Source organism: Temnothorax longispinosus, chromosome 1 (genome assembly GCF_030848805.1).
Source record: "Temnothorax longispinosus isolate EJ_2023e chromosome 1, Tlon_JGU_v1, whole genome shotgun sequence".
Taxonomy (NCBI): domain Eukaryota; kingdom Metazoa; phylum Arthropoda; class Insecta; order Hymenoptera; family Formicidae; genus Temnothorax; species Temnothorax longispinosus.
In genome coordinates, this window is record NC_092358.1 from 21,273,092 (window position 1) to 21,296,706 (window position 23,615).

Below are 23,615 nucleotides of genomic sequence, written 5' to 3' on the forward strand. Positions count from 1 at the left end.
GTACGATGCAAATCTCGGCGTAAAGGGGCGCACACATAATCAGTATTACAGACCATATAAACGAGAATTCAAAATAGTGATAGTAATTACTAATTATACGTAAAGATCCCTTTATCGCCAGTAATAAGTAAGCATCCGATACTTACAAAAAAAAATTTAATCGTAGTGCTAGAAATGTATACTACGTAATGTATGTAGCAATCGCATGTGTATGCGTGTGTATGTGAAAAGATCTTAAAAAGACAAAGAGATATGCAACAAATCCTAAGCGATAGCCTGGCGCGCTTGCTCGATATCTCGCGATCCAGGTACAACGACCGGGAATGTACGACTACCACGCAAGTACAAGCCGTGAGCGGCGTTCGGCTTGTTTGTGCAATTGCGCGTGTACACGCACATGCGTAAGCGATGGGAGGAGACGCGTGATGTTCCTCGTGTAACGCTAATGCACGAAAACGATCGCTAGAATCGCACAGCACACTAAAGTTAGAGTCTCCAGTCTAACGTGACGCGCGATTTGCTTCGCTGTGCTCGCCGAGCGAATAGCAAGGGATACCTTACGTGTTGTTGCATTAGAAAACGCATTTAAAATCTCTGCTTGATCCTGTATTGATATTTCCGAGGCAATTCTATTTTTCCAATGCTTATTTTTCGAGAGGCGTTTCTACTTTTCCAATGATTATTCAATTTTACTAAGGAATCTCTAAAGTTTGAAGAACGGTAAAGTTGGCGAATTTCTTATTGAATTGTTTATCGTCTATTAAATTAATTACATTTTAATTGATGTGTTTCCGTGACCGATGCGATGCACTTTCACGGATTTCCTTTCATACGCTGCACTTTACTGCGATGCGTGGGTGCTCGATGATATTTACTGCTAAGTAGTCGATGCAATCTTGCCGGGTGGCAAGAAGATCCACACTGGCTATACGTATCGGATTACCGGGTAAATCTCCGAGGGATTTCATTCCGGTTATTATGTCGCGTGGAAGAGGGGTCGCGTTTGAATCCATCGGTTCTCAAATGACTCGATTTTGTATCGTTCAGCCTTATATTATGGAATCTTTAGATCATCGGAACCTTAAGTCAGGCAATCTAAGGCAGCTCGTTGAAATTACGTAAGTAGAGAAAGAGAGAGAGAGAGAGAGAGAGAGAGAGAGAGAGAGAGAGAGAGATGGGGCAATGTAAAAAAATATATCCTTAAAGAACTTTTGATATAAGAAATCTCGAACTTCTAGATTTTTAAATGTATACGAAACTTCAAAATTTGTAATAGATTTCAGTCATTATTTAACTTCCAAGACTTTTGTATTGGATATTTTATATATTCAAAATAAATCAATAAGGAAACCTATATTTGTGTGCGTGTTTTCCAATCTCGGGAGATTATTTATGACCACGGATGCGTAACTTCCCGTGACTCATGCTTAATGCAAATTCGCGTATACAGCAACAACAGTTTGGGTGAATATATTAATTCTCTCATACCCGGGTAGATCTGTGAAATAATAATCACGATAACGTGAAAGCTACTGGAGATTATGATGAATTTCGCGTTTCTCTCTAACGTAAATGGCCTTTATGCGATTTTTCATGGAACCGGAGCGCTTTCAGAGTCCGCGAAGCTCTTTGACCTTGTATAATTGCAACGAGGCCGCGGCTTCTTCTCTATCCCGCTTCCTCTTCATTTCTTTCCCAATGCCTCGCGCGTAATACGCGCTTCGTTCTAGCGCGAGGTTTTATTAAACGAGAGAGAAACAGCCGCTCGGCCGTCGTAAATTTCAAAAAGCGGCGAATATGTAGACGGTATGAACGGCAAGCAGAAACTCGATACGCGCTCTTCGTAATTTTTATAAGCCGTTCTCGCGACAAAAAATTCTTTCTTTTTTCGAGACCATTTTCCGCGCATTCCCCGTTCATGTGCGGCTCTATTAAAATTGTCGTTCAACCACTATAAAGCTGCGCAAACACATTCGCTATGCGTAAATAAATAATAATGGCGCGCCGCTCATGCAGGGCGTGCACCTACTGGTGTTAGTGAACTGTGCCCTAATTGCTCGTACATTAGAGAATCTGTTTTTGCAAAACAAATTACTTCCCGTGTATGTGACGAGATCGTGTTTATTACGAAATCTCATACATAAAGTACGCGTCTATTTATGAGCGCTGTTTATGTATATTTATGAGCTCTTCTTTGAAGATTGATCGATCATATTATGTTGTCATAATTTTTTTATCAAATATAATAAATAATAACCGTCGCAGTATTATATAACTTCCTCTTTTTACATCATACATTTTTCGTAAGAACAAAGTCGTTTGAAAATGAGAACTTTGCATTAGCTAAAGCTTATCAGTGAGCTTGTCAAATTGGAGAATTAAATTCGAAAGTTTGGAGACTTTGTAGTTATTGCGGTACGTGATACTATTATCAATATACAATTCGTAACGGCATCGGTATTCACGTCACACGTGTTCGGACCACACATTTAGCTCTAAGTGCGTCTGACGCCAAGTGTCGCCTAATACAAAGATCGCGTTCAACGTCAATGTGCCACCAGAATCAGATAGTCCCATTTAGCGTTAAACGCGTGGCGCGAATACGGGCTCCAAGTGTTCTCTTTCTCTCTCTCTCTTTCTCTCTCGCCGTGGCGTTGTAACACACGTTACAGTATACGATAAATTACGAAGAAGGGCAACGTGCGCCGTACCAGGAGGGTCAAGATCGCTCCGGAGGAGAGAGAGCCTCGGAATGCCAACGATCTCGCGAACACGCGGCGGGTCTGTTTGCGCGTTTCGCGCATTCGCCCACGTTGCAGTTCGAAGGAATAATTATAGGTCTTGGCAGAAAAGGGACAGAAAAAAAATAAGAAAGAAGAGAGGGGGAGACGAAGAATGAGAGATAAAACGAGAAGGAGCATTTGGCAGTGGTAACGGTGGCCGATATATCGCCGGAGCCCACTGAAAAATAAACGGGAACACCCCGTTCGCGTTCCCGCGCCTCCGGTGCATCGACGACGGAGGACCGGCGCACGTGCAACGTATCTTCCTATCTGATACGTCCGTTTCCACGACGCACGGGTCCCAAACGTCCCTCGCGGCTCTCTCAGGACCGCCGCGGTAATTCTTTTCTGCGGTAATTACGCGGTTGATAAAATGACAGCATTTCGGTCGACGGCCAAACGATCCCATAAGGTCCACGTCTCAATCGCGGTCTTAATCGACCGAGAGAACGAGGGCTGAGTAACGTTTCCTTTTTGCGAAAGCGTATAGACGTATATAAATTGGCTATAAGGGAGAAGATAAGTTAGCTATTACCTGAAGCCGCGAGAAAAGAGGAGAAGTAGAACAAAATTTTATTTTAACAATGCTAAACTTTTGAATGGAAAAAAATAAAGAAGTATATAAAATTAGAAATGTTGATGTAAAGAAAAAATTGTTTTTAATTATTTAACTTTTGAAAAAGGATAGTTTAAATTAAAATTGCCACTCTAAATTCTAGTTAGAGTAAACTCTTAAACTAAAGACACATATGGTATTCACAATTATTGGATCAAATTATTTTTAATCTAAGCGCGGAATAAAAATAATCGTGGCGCGAGCACGAAGCTGCGTTTGCACGTCGCTCTCGTCACACGCATCGTTGACCGATGGCAGGGTTCGATCCATTAATCTGTCCATTTAATGGACCGGTCGAAATAATGTGATTAATAACGGGACCACACCCCGCGTCATAAAGTACGCCGCTAACGAGTGCTTAATAACATTCGTTGACAAACGTTAGTCCAGATAATTGTGAGTCCGTGCGCGAGATTGGGCGTCGCGGGATTCCGCTATGACTCCTTGTTACTTCCGAGATTTATGGCGATCATCCTCCACGTTAATAAAGCCGCGCGTATGAGATTAATGTTCGTTACGACGCGTTGGGAAATTGTTAAAACGATCAACTTTTAATGAGTAACGCGGCATTGCTCTCGTACGTCGCTTATTCCTCGGCCATTGACCTCACGGTCTCTTATTTCAATTATCTATCAACGAATGATTTGACCGTTGTACACATGATTTGACTTATGTACACATGATATAAAATGAATGAAGATTTTATATGTACGCATAACTGCGCTACTACTTTAATAACGCGCAACTTTCTTACGAATAGGGAAGAATATTTTCGCGTATAAACGCAACACATTGCAAAAGCTTAATTAAACCAAAAGATTCAAGTTTTACATTTAATTTTTACTTTGGCAAACGTTTCAGACGCATGAAAAAAAAAGAGTTCAATAACTGAATTTATCGAGTCAACTAAATTTCGCGATATATTGGTATCAGAGGCGATACTCTCGCGCGTTCCGCGGCTGTTTTTGTCAGTTTCAAACAACGGAAATGTTCCCTCGCACCGTGACGCGTGTTATCGACAAGGTATCAAGCACTGTATCCCCACGAGCGACGTCGTCGTATCGCAGAGATTGCTGCGATATGTTGCACACATGTAGCACGGCGCCTGTTATTACGGGGAACAGCGTCGAAACAGAACCATCAATTAGGCGTTTGAAGCGAGACGAAGCCGTTTCCGCGCGCGCGGCGCGGCGAGAGTCGCAAATTAATTCCTGCCAATTCTCAGAACGGATAAAGCTTCCTCTAGCGAGAAACACTGAAGAGCCATACGCCGCCGTGATTAATTTAACACGTTGACCGACAGTGACGAGTGTAACTAACGTGGTAAAGTTCACCCTGCGAGCGGGGCTAGGTCCGCGCGCTTTTAATTCACGCCGGTCACATCAAAGAGTCTCGCTTTTGCGGGTAACGCGTTTAAAATGAAATAAATTCCTGTATTGTTATTTTTTACCTTTGTATTTTTTTGTGTACGTCCCTCAGGCGTGCCGATACCTCTGGCGAAGATTAAAAGTTCGACATGTATATACATCGTAGATTTGCATCGTAGATTTGCAATTACGAAACAAGCGAGAGGTGTGCTTTTGTGAACCTGTGCAAGTTATTGATTAATGCGACACGAAAGCATGCGAAATTTCGCACGTCCTTCTCCGAATATTACCATAGAAATGTCATTTTAGCGCGTCATCCTCGCGTTGTTAATACACCCGGCGGCTCGAAATAGACTCGTGCACATAACGCCGGAAATCACCGGTTCTCCTAGTCAAGTTGCGGTATGTCACGTGCGGAACGGTTTATAGGCACGTCGTAATGCGTGATTCCATAGGGGAACGTATAATAGTAATGCGTCGTGATTTTGCAACTGCTAAAATAGCGATAACAACCGCATCCGTTCGGGATAAGTACGCGCGAAGATATCCCTCGCCGGATGAGCTATAAATGGAATTAATGGAATGCAGTAAACGCTAATAAAAACATGCCTCTGTCGTGGTAAATATTCCACGTCGAAGTCAATCTCGATTCAATTTTATGGCATCCCAACGAGAATAAATAGCGATAATGATTTAAGCTATTACGTAAGGTGAATTGAGTAATTCGCAAGATATGAATATAAATTAAAATATGCGACTCACATATTTTACTTTGACTTTACATATAAAAATAATGCAATATAATCCATGTCTATTTCACTGCAGGGAAGCATCGCGAAGCATCGGAAACAGAAATCGTGACACGTTCGATACCGTATACTTCAATGACCTGTATTGACGTGTCCACTTAAGATACATGAAACGTAACTGATTATGCTTGTGAAACCGTATGAATGCGAATTAAATTTAACGAACATGTTTGCGAATCGTCGAATCGATTTACGATATCGATAATATTGTTGACACTGCAAGCCTCAAATGTGTTTCAAATAAAACGTGTTAGATACAGGCGTAACGTAAGATACGGGGGTCTCTGTTTTTTACATATTTTAATATACAGATTTAAATGTTGAAACTACCTTTAAAAGCTAACTCTTGAGGCTTTATGTTAATTCCTTGCGTGGCGATCGGCCGTGATGTTGAAACGCAATCGATACGATCGCGAATCCGAGAAACTGTATTGCAATTTATATCGAGATTAAGCGACACAGTGACCCTGTTGCGGCCGATCTCATGAATGATTTCTCGATTTCGTCGAGCGGTATCTAAATGCATGCAACTCGCTCAGCCTTCCCCGGCATCGGTCCTACCGACATGCGGTTGTGCACTTCGCGCATTCGAACGCATAAAACAGTCGCGGGGTAGCAATCGCGGAAACCCTTATCAATAACGAGAATTATATCTCCGACAAGCTATGCGAAATGCTAGGCTATATATCAGGAGACTTCGTATCGCGGGTCTTACACGGTCTTTTTCTTTCGAAGTAAACTTTAAGCACTTATCACGATCACGACTTTTCCCCAGCAACTTTACGTGCCAGGTTGTCCGACCGCGGCAACAAAGTCGGCGACGCCGTCGGTCGTCGCCCGACGGGCCCGTCGGGTCGTCGTAAAGCCCGTCGGGGCAGATAAGAGCGTGTAACCCATTTTTTTTCGAAATTATCTTATGACGCCGGCGTCCCCGAACCGCCTGGCGATGCAGCACAATAGCCGCGTTGTTCTCAGCGCCGACCGGCTGCACCAAGGGACGGGAGGGAAATTTGTAAACGTTACGCGAGGTTTACACACGTTACGATTTACACTTGTCGCCGCTGTCGCGAGGACTAGGTGAGAGAACGCGTTATCGCTCCACGCTCAGGCGCAACGTCGCCGGTGCACGTGCGCGACACGATTATACAACACGCGCTCGACTCGCCACGATTACGCTGTTAAATGACATTCTATGCTAATTAGATCTGGTCGGCGCTGTGGCCGTGATTATGTTTACAGAATGCGACGGCAATTGTTAGAATGATTCATTCACGTGACTAGCGTTGCTGTTTGATAAATGGAATAGCTTTCAGAATGGGATAATCAAATTCCGAACTTTAAGCGCTTCACATTAGAGATGCCTTGGAAAATATTTTTTTAAATGTGTTATTAAAATAATTTTTTGTAACATTTAGAAATAAATAAAATACATTTATACACACACACATATATACATATATACTATTGAACTCTATGACTGCATTCCGATATTCATTGTCAGCAACTTTCAGTACGGAAAATCTATAGTATACGTGACGTAAAATATAGATTTGCAGTACTGACAGTGAATATCGGAATGCAGCCTATATTAGTATGTTTACGTTATCCCAAAAGAATACAATCAAATAAAATAAAGCTTATATACCACGCTATAAATCATTGCCTAATTGCGATATTAATTTCAGGAGGAAATCGACTCTTAAATTTAACCTCGATTAACTTATTGATATTCTAACACTGTGTGCGTTGTTAACTTAATTTGATGAAATTGTTATGAATCTATAGTATAACGATGTTATTAGAAATGCAAAGAAGAAAACGTCACTGGAAAGTGGCACTTAATTTACGAGACCATTAACAATAATTTCCGAATTAAATTAAAATTACTTTACTACCATTCGCCTTTTAAATTCGATCGGGCCATTGGAGACGCTGGAACGGACTGGGACGGACGGGGAAACGTGAGAGAGTATTAAAGTTAAAACGGGGCCTCTCTCCGTCGATCGCGCGCGCTGTAAATTACAGGCTTTGCGGTAAAAGTTCGTGACGAGTTTGAGGAGGCTATGTAAATCCGCTATAAATAACAGCGGCAAAAAGCGAGAACCGGCGCGACGGCGGCCTCCGTCAATATCCGCCAGTTGATGGGAGTCTTGTCGTCGCCGGTGCGATTAGCCCGACGCGAGAGGAGGATCCGCTCGCGTTTCCAGCCGACGAGCGTCGAAAGAAAGGGCGACGTGCCCTTGCCTCGCCTGCTCGCGCCTGCTGTTCGTGATTCCGCGCCTAAGTAAACCCGTTAACGCTTACTCTCCGCGGGCGAGCGAGTGGTGTGCGTTAACGCAGCGGTGTAAACGCCATTGCTCGTAGTGTTAAATTGATGCTCTTGACCCGTTGATAATGCACGGCCATCTCTAAACTCGTTTACGCGCACTAGCCAGCTCTCTGGCAGTCTCTTGAGTAATTTAGTGCTCTCGCCTTCTCCGGGAGTGACGTGAGCGTGCGTTTATTTGAACGGCATCCCCGCGCGTTGCAACTCGTCGATGCAATTCGCTTTCTTGCCCCTCAAGTTTAAATCGCGCTCTTCATCGCGCTGAGTTTGAGTGCGCTTCGGTGCGGGAGTTCTGCGTACACGTCCGTCGGATTAACGCGTGAAGCGAAACAGATACCGAGTTTACGAGGAATTGCACCCTTTCATTTTAACAATACTAATCTATACTAATTTTTTTTTCAATGTATTTTTAAGGCAATCATCACGTCTCTGTCTCGGATGTTTGTTTCTCCAGCTCGTCGTTGCCAAAACTGCCAAGTATAGAAAAACCGAGGGGCAACTTTCGATCCACAAAGGATACACATGCGCGTGATGCGTATTCCGTCAGCGTCGCCGTGCGCAACGCGACGATCTCGACAGCCGCATGCCGAATGAGCCCTCGACCCTTTGCGCGACAATAGGCATTCTGCGGCGAGAAAGACCGCGATCGACGCCGACAAAGCGCGGACGGGGGAGGAGAGAAGCCGACGAGAGCCGTTCGGGATCTGAATTGATAGCGAACTAGGAGAGAGAGAGAGCACCGCGCGGATGTGCATCGCGGCATTAAACATGCAGTCGGACGGCGATGCAACCCGACGCGATTCGTCGGCCGGCCGCGTTAGATGGAATTTCCGAGTGGCTGCCGCCCTCCCGAGATTCGTTTGACGCGCGCCACCAGGAATTCCTGGTAACAGGAAACTCGGCAAAATTTCAAGTTCTTCAAACGAAATTAATTTAATTCCAATCGGTTCAACAGCGAGCTTCGTCGTGCAGGTCCGCGGTGGTTTTCAATCGATACTAGAAGTATTGTGCGCGAAGCGGGTCCGTTTGCTCTCTAATGGAATTTCAACACGCGTTTCTGTTTCACTACTTGATACAGTTCGTGTTTTTCCGAATTTATCTTCGATTAATACGGAGTGACAGAGAACATTTTATAACATTTTATTGTTGGGGAGAAAGAAAGTATTAAAGAGTATTATATTATTATAAGAATAATATATGTATTAGGGTGTCATTTTGGAGCAACTTTTTTTCATTTCACGAATAGCATATATACTTGCAGGAAAGTAAAATAAGATACCTGTTAAAATTTTAGCCCTTAATATTAATATTAACAGGTCGCTCATCGTGATTTTTTATTTTTTATTTAGTAAGATAGAAAAAATTTTATAACTATCTAACAAACAGTAATACAGCATTGCGCCACATAGTTTTTCTGTAGTAAATTTACCGTTCTACAAAAAGATCTCTTATCATTTTTTCATAAATTCAACCGTTCAAAAGATATTCAAAGTTAAAGTTGGATAAATTTTATAAAACTTGTTTTTGCTTCTTATGAATTTTGTATCATATCGATTATCAAAAATTATGAAATAATCAATACATATTTTTGTAGAAAATTTAACGAACTACAAAAAAGATCTCTTATATATTTTTCATAAATATAACCATTTAGACGATATTAAGGTTTATACTTTGAACTTTAAACCTTAATATCCTCTAAATGATTATATTTATGAAAAAAATATAAGAGACCTTTTTTGTAGATCGTTAAATTTTCTACAAAAATGTGTATTGATTATTTTATAATTTTTGATAGTCGATATGATACAAAATTCATAAGAAGCAAAAACAAGTTTTATAAAATTTATCAAACTTTAACTTCGAATATCTTTTGAACGGTTAAATTTATGAAAAAATGATAAGAGATTTTTTTTGTAGAGCGGTAAATTTACTACAGAAAATCTATATGGCGCAATGCAGTATTACTGTTTGTTAGATAGTTATAAAATTTTTTCTATCTTACTAAATGAAAAATAAAAAATCGCGATGAGCGACCTCTGTTAATATTAATATTAAAGGCTAAAATTTTAACAGGTATCTTATTTTACCTTCCTGCAAGTATATATGCTATTCGTGAAATGAAAAAAAAAGTTGCTCCAAAATGACACCCTAATGTATATATACCTAAGATATATTTTATTTTAGCTAGCCACACTTATTTTCGAGTCCTTCTCCGATTCGTAAGACCGCTCTATACTTTGTCGCATTGTTATTTTCATTGTGATTAATATTTTTCAGTTTATAATATATAGGAATTGGAAATACAGAGTCTGAATAAGATGTTTATAAGATATATCAGGCCAAGAAAATGATTTGAGTCTAAACTAAACTTATTATAAAAGATTGTAGAAAATGGAGAAAAAGAATTATTACAAGTATTTGGATTTGTTAAAGAATTCTTTTAAAAACTTATAATTTCTTTTAACACAAATAATGTGGAAAACTAGAAAATCGAAAAACGTTCAGCGGTTTACTGGATCGGAATGTGGTGAACTAAGGTTAATAAAACTGAAAAAAAGTATGATTGATAAAGCCGCCTCATCAATCAAAATTTATTGAAATAACGACGGAAATTAAGAGGTTCAATGTGGACAGTCGGACGCTGAAAATTAAAATTTTCAGCCCTGGAAAGATTCGATATAATCGATCGCATCGGGTTCGACGCACTGTATGACACACGCAATTGTAGACAATGCGTACGTCTGTCGGAGTGCGTGGAATGGCGTGAATGAGCGTCAGCTTCGTCGTTGCAACTCGATGCTGCATTTAGCGCGATCGAACGATGACTGGTCGATGCAGCGCACAATGCCGGTAATGGGGTGTGGGTCTTCTCGAGACGCGACAACGACCGCGATAATGACTCTCGCGCGCGCAAACAGACACACGCGGTAAAGCCTGTGACGCGTGCGTTATGCATAAAATGCCGGATTTCTAAATTGCGCGCAATTGCCGGAAACGCATGCGGCGCGGCGTATAATCGTGCGCTCCGCGCGAGAACTGTCAAACTCTTGTCAGTTTCGAGTTCTGCCGCCGATGGAAATGAGAGTCAATGACTCGCCTGTGGCAACACGCGTTGCAGGCGTATACGCATCGCCACGGCCGCAAATAGCCGCGAGAAACAGACGAGTCGCGCCGGGCATTTAACCGAAGCTTAGGAAATTATTGATCACCGGAAGCGCGGCCGCAGTCGGATAAATCTACGCGCCTGAAATGTTATTCGTGCCTCGAGTGAAATCCTATTATACATCTGCTCGATCGTTTCCCCCATCTCTTCCTATCTCCGTCTTTCTATTGTTCGTAAAATTTCTCCACGATTCTGACTACTAGCAGCTTTATTTATTTCATTAAAAAATGAAATAGGTTCAATAACATTGTCTCGGACCATTCGTCATGAATTTTACGAAGACTTAAATAAGTTTATGAGTCAATATTTCTCAGCTGGTTGAAAGTAACGCAGCGTAATCAATTTTAGTGCCGTAATTTTCTAGTCCGCAAATAAGGTAATGCGTTTAGTCGGTACTACGTCTTACGAAGCGAAATATTATATGTATAATGTAACGAAATTGAGGAGTGCGCTTGAACAGCGTCCATTCATAAGTGATTCGCGATTCGCGAACAAAGTCATTCCGCTCGAATTCTACAAGCGGTCTAGCAACGGAGCGCCTAGAAGTGAAACGGAGTCGAATGGGGCTCGGGCTCGCGCAATTTTCCGGCCGTTACAGGGTCTCGACCGTATTTCAAACTCTCCGGTTGGCATCGCAACCACCTGTTCGGCACACGAGAAACACGAAGGATCGCGGGTGCAGCACGAATGCATCGCGGCACTCTTGGCCGCGCGGAGCAGGACGGGCATTATTACTCACCGCACTTCTTTCCGGTGATCCAACATGGGAATATAATAACGGAAGCAACACATTGCCATGAAATTTTCACTTGCGCTACGTTCTGTTACTTGATATTTAATAACGCGCGAGAGCTGCAACTCTAATTGTATATCCTTAATAATGCTACATTACTGAAAGTTTTTTATCGGTTAAAGATACAACGCATAATGTCATTAGCATTTCAAACATTATTAATTAATGGCATATAAGTAACACATTAATGATGAAAGATATAAATCGGTAAATTTATTTATTCGTATTTCCTTCAAAATTCGATCACGTCGTTTACATACACGTAAGTCACGAATACTATAATTCAAATAAGGATATTTGAAGACATTCTCATTTCCCGGAAAACCTGAATGTGGGACGTTGAGATTGAGATGAGAAAAATTATGCGGCATTATTGAGTGGTATGGCAACGGTCGCAGTGCCATGTGACTGTCTTTAATGCGGCTGTCTTTAACAGGCTCGGATAACGACATGGAAATCGACTTACCGAGGCCTCGATAACGAATTTGTGAGAGGTCCGAAGCGACGTCTCGACGACATCCTCGAATCGACAAAGCGCACCGCGATCCATGCGTGCGTGCGATCACATGGCGGAGAAATATGCACTTGACGAAAGTTACAAGCCGTCCGTTGCTTCAACGCGCGAATTTCGTTCGTGGGAGATTAATAATCCCTTTATGAGACGAGAAGGACAACCGTTACAAAAGATAACCGTTACAAAAAACCAAAAAGGTTAAAAGATAATCGCGCGAGGACTTATTGCCTGACAATTATTTCTCCGAGATAAGTTTCTCATCGAAATGCGTTTTTATTAACAGATATTTCTTTCTTATTCTTATCGTGTCCATTTATTTTAAACGAGTAAATGTACTATCTGAAGAAGTAGGTATAGTTACATTATTTTCGCATCATCTTTAGAATGATTTAGAAATTAAATCGTGACGATATGATATTCGAAATTAATACAAGAAAGACTAACTGTATGGTTTATTACCTCGAAGACCACGAGATTAACGCGCAATAAATCATTTTCCTTGACGCGGCTTGCAATTTCGCTTCGCATATCCCAGCCCTCGGTAAAACGTCGAGACCGGCTATATAGAAGCACGTGCAATGCCGATATTCGTAAATACGCGTTTGCAAAAAGAGGATCCGCTGATGAAAATTACGAGGTGACTACGCGCCAACAGGCGCCATGAGCTGCTCTCTCTCTCAAGTTCCGCTCGACTTATGAATAGTATTCCTTGTACGTACTTATGAAAAGACGAGCGCGCGAGTTCATTGCGGCGATTCTGTCTTCGATTCCGATAGGATCGTTTTCTCCTCCTCTCTCGTGGCAGCTTCTCTCGGTACCGGCTCGAAATAAATCGATCGCGACGCGCGTTCGCGCGGAATAGAACGCTCGATTTGCAATTACCCGGCGGAGTCCGCCTCGGGCGTCATTAGAGCCTTTGAAAGTCGCCAAGATACGACGCTCTATTACGCCATTTAATGATGTTAATCGGCGGCCGTCGCGGGAGAACGGGTTATTAATCGCGTACGTGGACACTGAGAGCATGTAATTTTGTTTCAAATCCGCGTGTCGCCATTGATAAGCGCGCGCGTGTGCGTACGACGGAGACTTTGATGCTGCGCCGGCTTTGCCGTTTACCGACGCTCTCGGCTAAGTTATGATTTTCGATCTCTCTATTCTTCTTATAGAACATATTAATTAGTTCGCCGTAACGTCTTCATCAAGATGGAGCGATTACGAGAGAACGGGAACGTCCGGCTAATGGGATTGCGTTTGCTTTATTAAAAATAATTTTTTGCATTCGCAGAGGGCACGATATCGCGTGGGATCGTTCGCATTCACCGAAAACTGCTTGTCAAATTCCCGACACGGGGTGTACCCGAGATACGATCCTTCCGAATAAGCACTGATCCTTCCGGATGCACCTCGACGGGCTGCACGATGCGGAAACGCGCGTTTCGCGCGCGCAGAGCAACGGCGAAGATCAAAGAACGTTCGCACGTCGCGGCGCGGCGTGCCGGCTGCCCTTCAGATTTCCGACGCGTTCGTTTTCGAGGCGCGGCTAATGGACGTAACGCGCACACGTTTTGCGCTTCACGTGTCCGCATACGGCGATTCGCCGCGCGCGATTAAACCCCTCGCTCCTCCGTGCGAGCGTAAATAATTAATCGATATTAATCGCGTCGCGCGTTCTGCCTTTTGGTTTTGAATTCGCACCTCGGAAACGCGAACGGCCGCCCTCCTCAGTTCGTTCCAGGTTATCGCTCGACACTTTTCCGCGAGCTGATACACTGCACGTTGCACACGACAAGCGCGTGTATAGACTCGTTGCGTATACGCTTAGTGGCCCCTTGCTCGCGAGCGTCTCTGCGGACGAACTGTACACGGTGATTCGCAAATCGAGTTCGGTGTAATACTTTGAAAAAGAAAAAAACGACTTCTTCGTTGAAACGATCGCTAGTCTCAAACTAACCCGCTAATTTATTTCCAAATATTTCACGAATTTTTTTTACAAATTTTTATGGACAACCACAATCGGCATAAGAAACAAAAAACGCTTCCTTTGCTAAAAAAAATTATTCTTATCGATTTACATTTACACTGTGCATTCCCGGCCAAGGAAATGCTTTATCAGCATGGTAACAGTTCAATGCAAAAGAGACGAAGGCTTCTGCGTCACCCTATAGACTTTTCATACATAACAATGTATATATACGCAATACATAAACTACCTATATAGAGAGTTAAAGAATATCGAGTTTTTTTTCAGATATTTCAATACTTTTGATCAGATTAGAGTTGATGTTTCTACCTATAATCTAAGTATCTTGACAGTTAAAACTTAGATTGAAGCTGTGTGAAATTAAAATTCTAATATTGATAAAATTAATATTGCAATATTAAGCAACTTAATAAGTAAAATTTAATTAACAATTGTACTAAGCTTTATTTAACATTATCGTCTAACTAGAAGCTTTGTTAGTTATTTACATTATTGGAATTTAATTCGCTAAGCTCATATATCGTTGATTGCATCTAAATTTAAAAGCTAAAACCACGAAGAAATCGTGATTCTCCCTGATCCTGCCTCGGAGATACACGATTGAGGGAAAGTGCGCGGATTCTGGGACGCCCTGTGTACTCCGGTAAACGACCGCATACCGTATGTAATGTATACCGCATGTGATCCGCGGAAGGCCTATGCAGTAATCGTATCCGCGCACGTCCAGACTCAACATAATTACCATACGGACCTGCTACAGATTGCTTATTGTTCGCGTCGATTCTACTTTTTTTCCTCGGACGAGAGGGAAGGGGGAGGGAGAGGAAAGGGGGTTCATCCCCTCGCCGGCAGGGGATTAACGTTGCACGCGGGTGATGCACGAGTTATATTGTACCTTCACGGACGTCAACGTCGACGAGCGACGTGCGGGCTCTTGAATCGTTTCGCCGCGCCAGACGATTTTATTCGTCGCAGCACGGTAAAAGCGCATTCGCAAGGTAGCCGGACGCGTTTAACCCCCCGCGGTGAATAATCTCGAGAAATGGATCCATGTTAAATACTTCGTTTTTACTTTAGTCGAGTGCCCTCGATGCTCAACTGATGATAACTAATTCGCGCAATTCTGTATAAATCTGTAAAGATTTGTGACGAAAAATATGAATTGTGAATATCAAACAAATATGAATCGCTGTTCGAGATTTCCGAAAAAATATGTAAATATTTCATGTCGAGCTCTAGAGAGTTGAAAATTCATCAGAATTCATTTCGACATTGTCGCAATAAAAAGTGAGATATCGTACATTGTTATACTTTCATATAATTAACTCTATGCAGCACAGTGTTGTAAAATGTTATATACTTGTACCGCCAGAAAAAGTGCGGGCGCTTTTATTTCGGCGTAGCAAAACACTCTCGCACGAGACAGAGGATAACCGCAATACGGCACAGATAATTTTTCGCATTTCTACGCTCTCTGTGTCCGCTTCCATTGTTAAAGCGGGAATTTAATAACCCCGCTGCGGAAATTTTTATGCGCCGCAGTTACTCCGCTATTAAAACAGGAGTAATTAGCACTTGTTCCGCGCGCGTACCGCGGAGAAATTCGAGATAAGGGAACAGAGAAATTTGCAGAGATTCGCGTCCTTCCGTTTTCTGACGCATGAAGATATTTTCCGCGCCGAGAAATAGCCAGCTTTAATAATCCTAAAATACTTGTTTACAAAAAATTAAAACCGGATAAAATTATGTAATTTGACGAAAAAAAGGAAAGGATCGCAAAGAGAAATGTGCGCGCGTTCAAATAAAGACTCGCGTATATACATTACATTTTTAAATTTCATAATATTTTCGTGCAATCGTGGAGCCACTCGACTAAACTGTATAAAACTTGACATAAAATCATTACGTGTATAGTGATACAAAACAAACGGAACAAATTATTTTACAGTTCCTTCTTTTTCAACTGGACCGATCCAGAAAGGTAAAAACTTTATTGTAAATCGATCGTTATTTTCACATCTTACAGCTCTTTTGTTTTTTATTAACGGACAATGAGAGAAAATTTGGGTATGAGAAACGGATTTCACGGGAGAGAACGTTTCGTGAAGAGAATTTCAAGAGACGGGACATGCGCGATCAGGAGGAACGGAATCGCACGTTTCTTTTCGAGGGACGCGGAAACGCAGCGGTGCACTTGCTTGATCGAAAGCCGGTAATTATGCAACGGCATCGGCATGCGCGCGGTATAAAGGCAGATGTGGATAACAAGGGACCCTCTGCCCGGAGCATCGAAAGTAACGAGAACAAGGATTGATGTCCCGTTCTGCGGGCGTGCGCGCGCGACGCGACGCGCACACATCGAGAGAATTATTACGCGAGGTGTCCGCATTAAAATAAACCACTCGGCGTATGTACCCGTGCGATGGAGCGCAACACGGGGAAAAGAGAGACGTCCCCCGTCGTTAAGACGACGAGTTATCGAAGGGTCTTATTTCGCGCGAGAATAGTCTTCCCGCAGTTCCCGCTCGTCCGGTCTTGTCGCTCCGTCCCGTTTAAAATTAATCCGCGATCGCAAAATGCTGCATCGCGGCTCAAATTGCACGCTATCATTATCCGCGTATCGCGCGGATCGATCTTGGGCGACGCTAGTTGCACGACTTAATAAGAACCTGTCAATCCGAGGTAAAACTGTTTACTCATATAATGTAAGAACAAACGGGCAGCTCTTCTCTTCGTGCCCGAGCGAGTTTTCGAAATAAATTTCGAAAACATTTTAACGTGTCTTTTTTCAATACCTTATTTCTATAACTTCTGATTTGTTTAGTTCTTAATTTTTTTATTTCTAATTCAAAGTTTATTATTCTTATAAACTGTATAAAATACTTTTAAGTTCTCCGGAAACTTCGTACTACTCGTTAGATTGTATATTTATATTATTTCATTTTGATAGAAATTCATACTCTTAAAGATTAAGAGATAGTAGCTACTGTAAACGTTTCACGTCTAATCGCTACCCTCAACGGCGCTTATAAATTCATCAATGCCACCTGTGTGTTCTAACGACCGAGTATCTGCCGTTTTGCATACCGGCGCCTAATTATATCGTAACTCACTCGCGTGCAGCGAGTTACTCCCGATGTATCTTCCGCGAGCGCGCTTCATATTTTGCACGCAGAAAGCGCGCTTTCAAGCGGTATCTCAGGCCTGTGCGTGTTATTCAAATGTGGAGCGCGATGCCACACAGGATGTCCGACTCGAATATATTCTTAACGCGAATATCTTGAATAATTTATAATATCTGGCCTTTTCTCCTCGAAAAGTTTAAACGTCATTGAATCCGTCGATCTTGGCTTTAAAAATGTTCGACGTACATTGATCGTCGATTGTTCTTGAAACGTTTAAACTTTAAGACATTCGAAGATGACAAATAAATTTTCGAATTTTGAGATTTCCTCTTCCGAAAGATTCGTATTTTCGAATATTTCCGTATTTTTAATCGCGCCCGCGATATTCTTCACATTTTTGCTGATACTTTGCTCGACCTTTGTACTTTCTAGTTTTAACATGACCGAGTTAGAGAACGATAAGTCTCGACACGCTGAATTCACACTAATTAAAGCTCAACACATGAGTCATACCCGCTCTAAATTGTAACATTCAGGTACAATTTTTTGTATCATATATCCACTACTTCATGTTTGTGTTAAAAATTTAATGCACGTAAGAAATAGGATATTATTTCTTCGCGCGTATATTGTATTATGCCTACATCTGTACCTTAGAGGGTAAAGAATCATATCTTCAGTTTTTGTCAGAATTAGAGTCAATACTTTTTCCAATATACCAGGAATTTAAATTGCGTAATGAGTCTTACAACCATTATTACTAGTTCCTAAGATACAATGTTTAGAAAAATTCGTATTGGAAATTTTCATAGAAATAATCAACCTTAAATCTTGTTTTCTCTAAATTTTTAACAATGGAGATACGATTCTTTACTTCCAAGGCACAGATATACAGATATGAAAATTCACGCAGGTGATAAATAAGTTCGAAGAAGAATAATAGCGCAATTTACCTCAAATCCAGTCTGATCGCGGCGGATCGCCGGCGACCTCGTCGACGCGGAAATCCGGAGAAGATGCACGGCGGCGGCGAGTCATCTTCCGATTTTCGTGAACGGTCCATGGAAGACTTGCTCCGAGGCTCAGGCCATCCTATGCGCGGAACATGAAGTCATTAAAACAGGGCAAGTGGTATAAAGAGCGTAAGACAGATGCCACGCAACAAATCACGATGCCCGCGGTAAAGGCGTGGGGCGAGACGCGCGAGAGGGACGAGACGAGAGCCGACTGATCGCCTTAACTTTCAGAAGGTTAAGCGCTTCCCGTTTCTTTTTTTTTCTCGTTCAAACGTCGCGTCGCGACCAAGCTTTAACGCCGCCATCCGTCGTCGCGCTGGCGCTTATTAGATTCGCTCTGAATTCCCCTTAAAGCTTCATCACGCCACGCCTGGAAACACGTGTAACGACTTGGAGAGTCGACGATTCATTATTTCGACATCGACGCGTGTCGCAAATATACGTGCATGTATGTCGATGTATAAAAAAAAAAATTGGGCCGAGCACATTCAATACGTTCTCTTCTAGACTCTTAATAATGTAGCCACTTTGTGAAACATTATAATTAAAGCGTGAGATAAATTGATTTTAAATAGACGGCCTTATTTCTGTACGCAATTTAACACGATTACTTTACATCGGAAACTTGTTAGCAAAGTCATCGAGATAATTAAAATTAATGATTTCTGCAGCAAGTAAAATGCGATAATTATTTATGATCATGTTGTGTTAGAAAGACAGATAACGCTGATTGATCCGGAAATTGCGTCACTGTCAAGATTGCAACAGACAGATGAATGTTATCTGCATTTAAAGGATAATTCTAGTAATTTTCTACATATATTCGCGATAATATTGATAACCACGATCAAATTTCCGCAAAGTCCGGAGTAATTACCGCAATATCATTTTATATATAATACAATACGTAATTTTGAAATAAAAATTTGCCGCTAAGCTTTTAAAGAAATCCATAACAGTTAAATATAGAACGGATATTACGATGGATATCATTTGACGGGACAATTATTTTCGCGAATGCTTTCGCGATGTTCTCGGTTCTATTTCAGCTAGCGACTTTGTTTTGAACCGGACATCAGAAAAACTGCGATTACATGCGTGAGAGAGCACGCGGAAGAATCGGTCGGATAGGAGTTGTAGAGCGGCACAATTTACGGCGTGTTGATATATTAAGTCGCTATCTGACGGATATAATGAGGTGTCTATGCCGCGGTTTTCTAGTTGCAAGACAACGTGCGAGGATCCGTTGTGTGAACAGCTGCGAGGAATATGCGAGCGCGCGACGAGAAGCACGGCCAAATGATAAATTACAGGAAAAATCGACGGTAAATTCGTCCCAGCTCTCCTCGGCTACGTCTCGCGCGACGTCGCCTTTCCGCCGACGCGACACGCGTTTGACGTCTTCGACTCTTTGTCCATCCGACAGCCCTTGAATGCGTAAACGCATTCAAAGATACACACGCACGATTAACATTATGTCGATCGAGAAACAAAATAATATACGTCGTATGTAGAATATTTGAAAAAAAGAACTATTAGGTACAAATTGAAATTGAATCTAACTTGACGACTAATTGAAGACTAATATAATATTCATATGTATTTTCGATATCATGTAATTATTCAAAAAATCACTTTTTATGTAAACAATTTGTGTAATATCTCTGCAAATATTTTTTATAAATAAATAATATTTCTCACGCCTTTCATAAATATCAATATTGATGACTATTGCTATAAATTCAGAACGAAGCGCGGTGTACTTGTACGTTTTCTTAAAACTTTTCTCTATAACTGCAAAATTTAAGAGTTCTCGTATGATTATGTTCAAAATGCAAGCGAATAAACAAAGATCGGGCAAAATATAATAATACTCCACAATTTCGGAGTACCGCTGGTTCACGTACTGTCGTGCCTGCTCGCCTAATCCCACTCGGCAGGAGCGGCAGCAGGTGGATCCTCCGTCTCGACCCACGTGGCACACATGTCCCGTGTTAAAACCCTCGCGCACCCCCGCGCGCAAAAGGGGTTGCACACCGCCGGTCTCGATCCGAAAGTGCGCGCAACCACAACAATTGCTCTCCCTCTCGAGGAAGACGCGACGGGAGAGAAACCGCACCACTTTGCCGAACGTGGAGATATCGGAAGGGGGGTCGCGACACACGAAGAAGACGCGAAGATGCGTACGTCCGAGAAAAACGTACCGCGGCTTCCGGCCTCCGCGTGAACTCGGCAGAAAGGACGGCCGGGCGTGTGTGGCGCGCACGAACGCCGCCGCAACAGAAGTGATAGTGGCGAAAGTGGGAGACTCTCCGGGAAATATATAGGTCCGCGGGGTGGTGTGGTGGTGGTGGAGGACCATACGAGCGAGAGAAGGGGGGGGAGGAGGTCCGCGCACGCATCCCTCTATACGCGCGTCGCGCGGTCGCGCTGCGCCGCGCCGCGTATCCCGCGGGACGTACGGTAATAATTCGGAGTTTAACCCGCGACTGTTCGCGTTGCCGATCAATCGCCTGGTTTGCAGATAAAGAGGCAAAATATGTAACAAACATCCCGATTATCTCTACAAATATACGATTATTTACGCTCTCAATCTCTATCGAAAAATATCTTAATATCACATCTTAACTATGCGACCTTCATATATCACTTGAATACTATTTTTTGGTCAGTATTGCCAGCGGTTTTATGAGTATTTTTCTAACGTTTTTCCATTTTCACGTTGAAAGAAAAATGGGAGAATTTCGTTTTGTTATTATCTTATCCGAAACAGATTTTAATTAAATATATCCGTAAATTAATTAATAAATTTTTTATGTACTTTAGATCATTAGCGATTTTAAATATTCATTTTAGTTAAAAATTAACTGTATAAAATTGCAGAAAAGCAAGATGAATTCATAACCGCGTGTCATATTTTAATTACCTTAAAAGCATTTCTTTTGGAAGCATTGCTTTATATTTCGTAAATTCATACCTTTAGAGATAGAATTGTATCACGATTTCTCTCTCTCTCTCTCTCTCTCTCTCTCTCTCTCTCTCTCTCTCTCTCTCTCTCTCTCTCTCTCTCTCTCTCTCCTCTTTCTTTCTCTTTCCTCTCGTATCTCTTTCTCAGAGAATACCAGAAGGGCAATTCAAAACGGAAACAACCGAAACGGTGCAAACGATTTCTACACAAAAGCAGAGGCGCGCGTTGACTACGTTATCAGCCATTATCACGCCTATTTTCTCGTTGAATCTCATCTAGATAATCGGAAGCATTGTTTAAAATGGCGTTATCTGCGCGCTAAATACACCGACGGAAATCCCGACGTGCCCCTTTTCCTTTCTCGCGCGCCCTTCGCTCCAGGTTCAACGAACTGTAATTGTGGTACGGAGACGCGGCCGTAAAATTCTACCTACGAGATTAGACTTGTGGCTTTTCCTTTATCATCCCGGTGGAAGCGTTGCAGCGACGTTTCCGTTTTATCTCTCCCCGTTTTTCCGTACACCCTTTTTCGCTCCCCTTTCCTCCTTCGAGTCGCTCGTCGCGAATCGTCCGCGAGTTTTTTTTACTAGCGCGACGGATCGCGCGTAAAATGCCGAGACGAATCGCAACGGAGCCGGGAGAACTGGAAGTGTCTTATAACGTGCGAGCTGTGCGATATACGATATGATGCAGAACCAATTACGTTGAGCGATTAAGCCTGGTAATTAACCCACTGGCAATCAACGTCCACTGTGATGGGCATAGCTTTTTTCTACTTGCAATACTTAAGTGCACAATTTTGGAATCTTTCAACAATTCGTAAAAAATTAATTTCCTGCCTATAATAAATAAACATCTGAGGAAACGTATCGCAAGTAATATAGAAATGGCGTAAGAAAATTTGAAATACGCAAATTTATAGATTATAATATTCAAGATAGAGTAAAGAGAGAGAGAGAGAGAGAAGCTTTTAGCTTGGTCAAAAATAAAGAATACGAGTATAAAAAATTTAGAAAATATAGAAAATATTATATATATATATATTATATATATATATATATATATAATAATTCTACAACTATCGTACATGACTGAATTCAGTACGGTTGCACTCTTCACTTAAGAGCAATACCACTAAATAAATACGCGATCCATGATAATAATTCGAGGAACGCTTCAAGCATTTATTTATTTTCCGTCAAACATAACGATCCAGTCGGTGATGCCAGCCTCAAGCGCATCGAGCTTTTTTATTTACCGCATAACGGACTGCAGTTACTGCATTTTACAGCTTGAAGCTTCCAGAATCGCAGATCGTAAAACAATGCGCCTTACGCAACGCGGAATATTTAACGTCCGAATGAACATAGAGAAGACAAAATTAGTTATACGTAGTCCCGAATTTAAATACTTTTTGTCGTAAGGAATTTATGTCATAATTTTTGTATTGAAAGTCAAATCATGCACGTATACGCAGATCTAGCATATAGACATATAATCGTAATCGTAAATCATGGTTTTCCACTTTCTGGTTTTACCGGTTACCGTCGAATTCGCGCCATTACACGGACGCGTCTTGTCGAGCGATCGACCGTCTTGCTCGGGCCTGCTAACAAAGAACCAGTCATGGCGATTACCTGTCGAATACCATTGTAAAGTGCGACATCCATAACCGTCCTTCGTGGTGGTCGGGGTCCCCGATAAAAGTTCAGTCACGCCGTGATTTATTAATTATAAAGCATTGTGATCCGCGAAGCCGCATAGTTGCGGTTTCACGGTGATAAAGCAACACGCGGCGCTAAGGATTTCCATCTCGAAAATAGACTGCCGGCTGATCGCCGATAAACGCCCCCGCGATTTATTTAACAACGGCTTTCAATTGATGCGCTAACAATAGGGTGGAACATACTCTCTCCTACCATTACCGATTAAAATCTCAAATTTTTAACTTGAAAATCAGATTAAAATAGTTATCGATTAAAGACAGATTATTAGATTAAAAGGTATTAGTATAAGATAAGATATGCAATCGAGATTGGAGGCTAAGAGAAATATTAAATAACGATGTAATTAACAAGATTATAACATCAAATTCCCAAAGTTTTAATTGCAAAATAATAAATCACTATAAATTATCGTTGCGTAAACATA

General features: G+C 41.9%; 1 protein-coding gene across 3 annotated transcripts in view; it reads right to left on the reverse strand.

Moving 5' to 3' along the window:
• LOC139816785 (thrombospondin type-1 domain-containing protein 4) overlaps window positions 1-23,615 on the reverse strand; it is a 71,960-nt gene that overhangs the window by 37,685 nt on the left and 10,660 nt on the right. For 2 of the 3 annotated variants that reach the window (XM_071784539.1, XM_071784527.1), the window contains exons 1-2: window positions 20,404-20,786; window positions 18,434-18,572 (exon numbers count right to left, since the gene is read on the reverse strand). In XM_071784539.1, the coding sequence (XP_071640640.1) occupies window positions 18,434-18,543 (110 nt within the window). In that variant the 5' untranslated portion in view covers window positions 18,544-18,572; window positions 20,404-20,786. Of the gene's footprint in view, window positions 1-18,433; window positions 18,573-20,403; window positions 20,787-23,615 lie in introns of those variants that run through there. The other variant, XM_071784530.1, reaches the window with a different exon arrangement.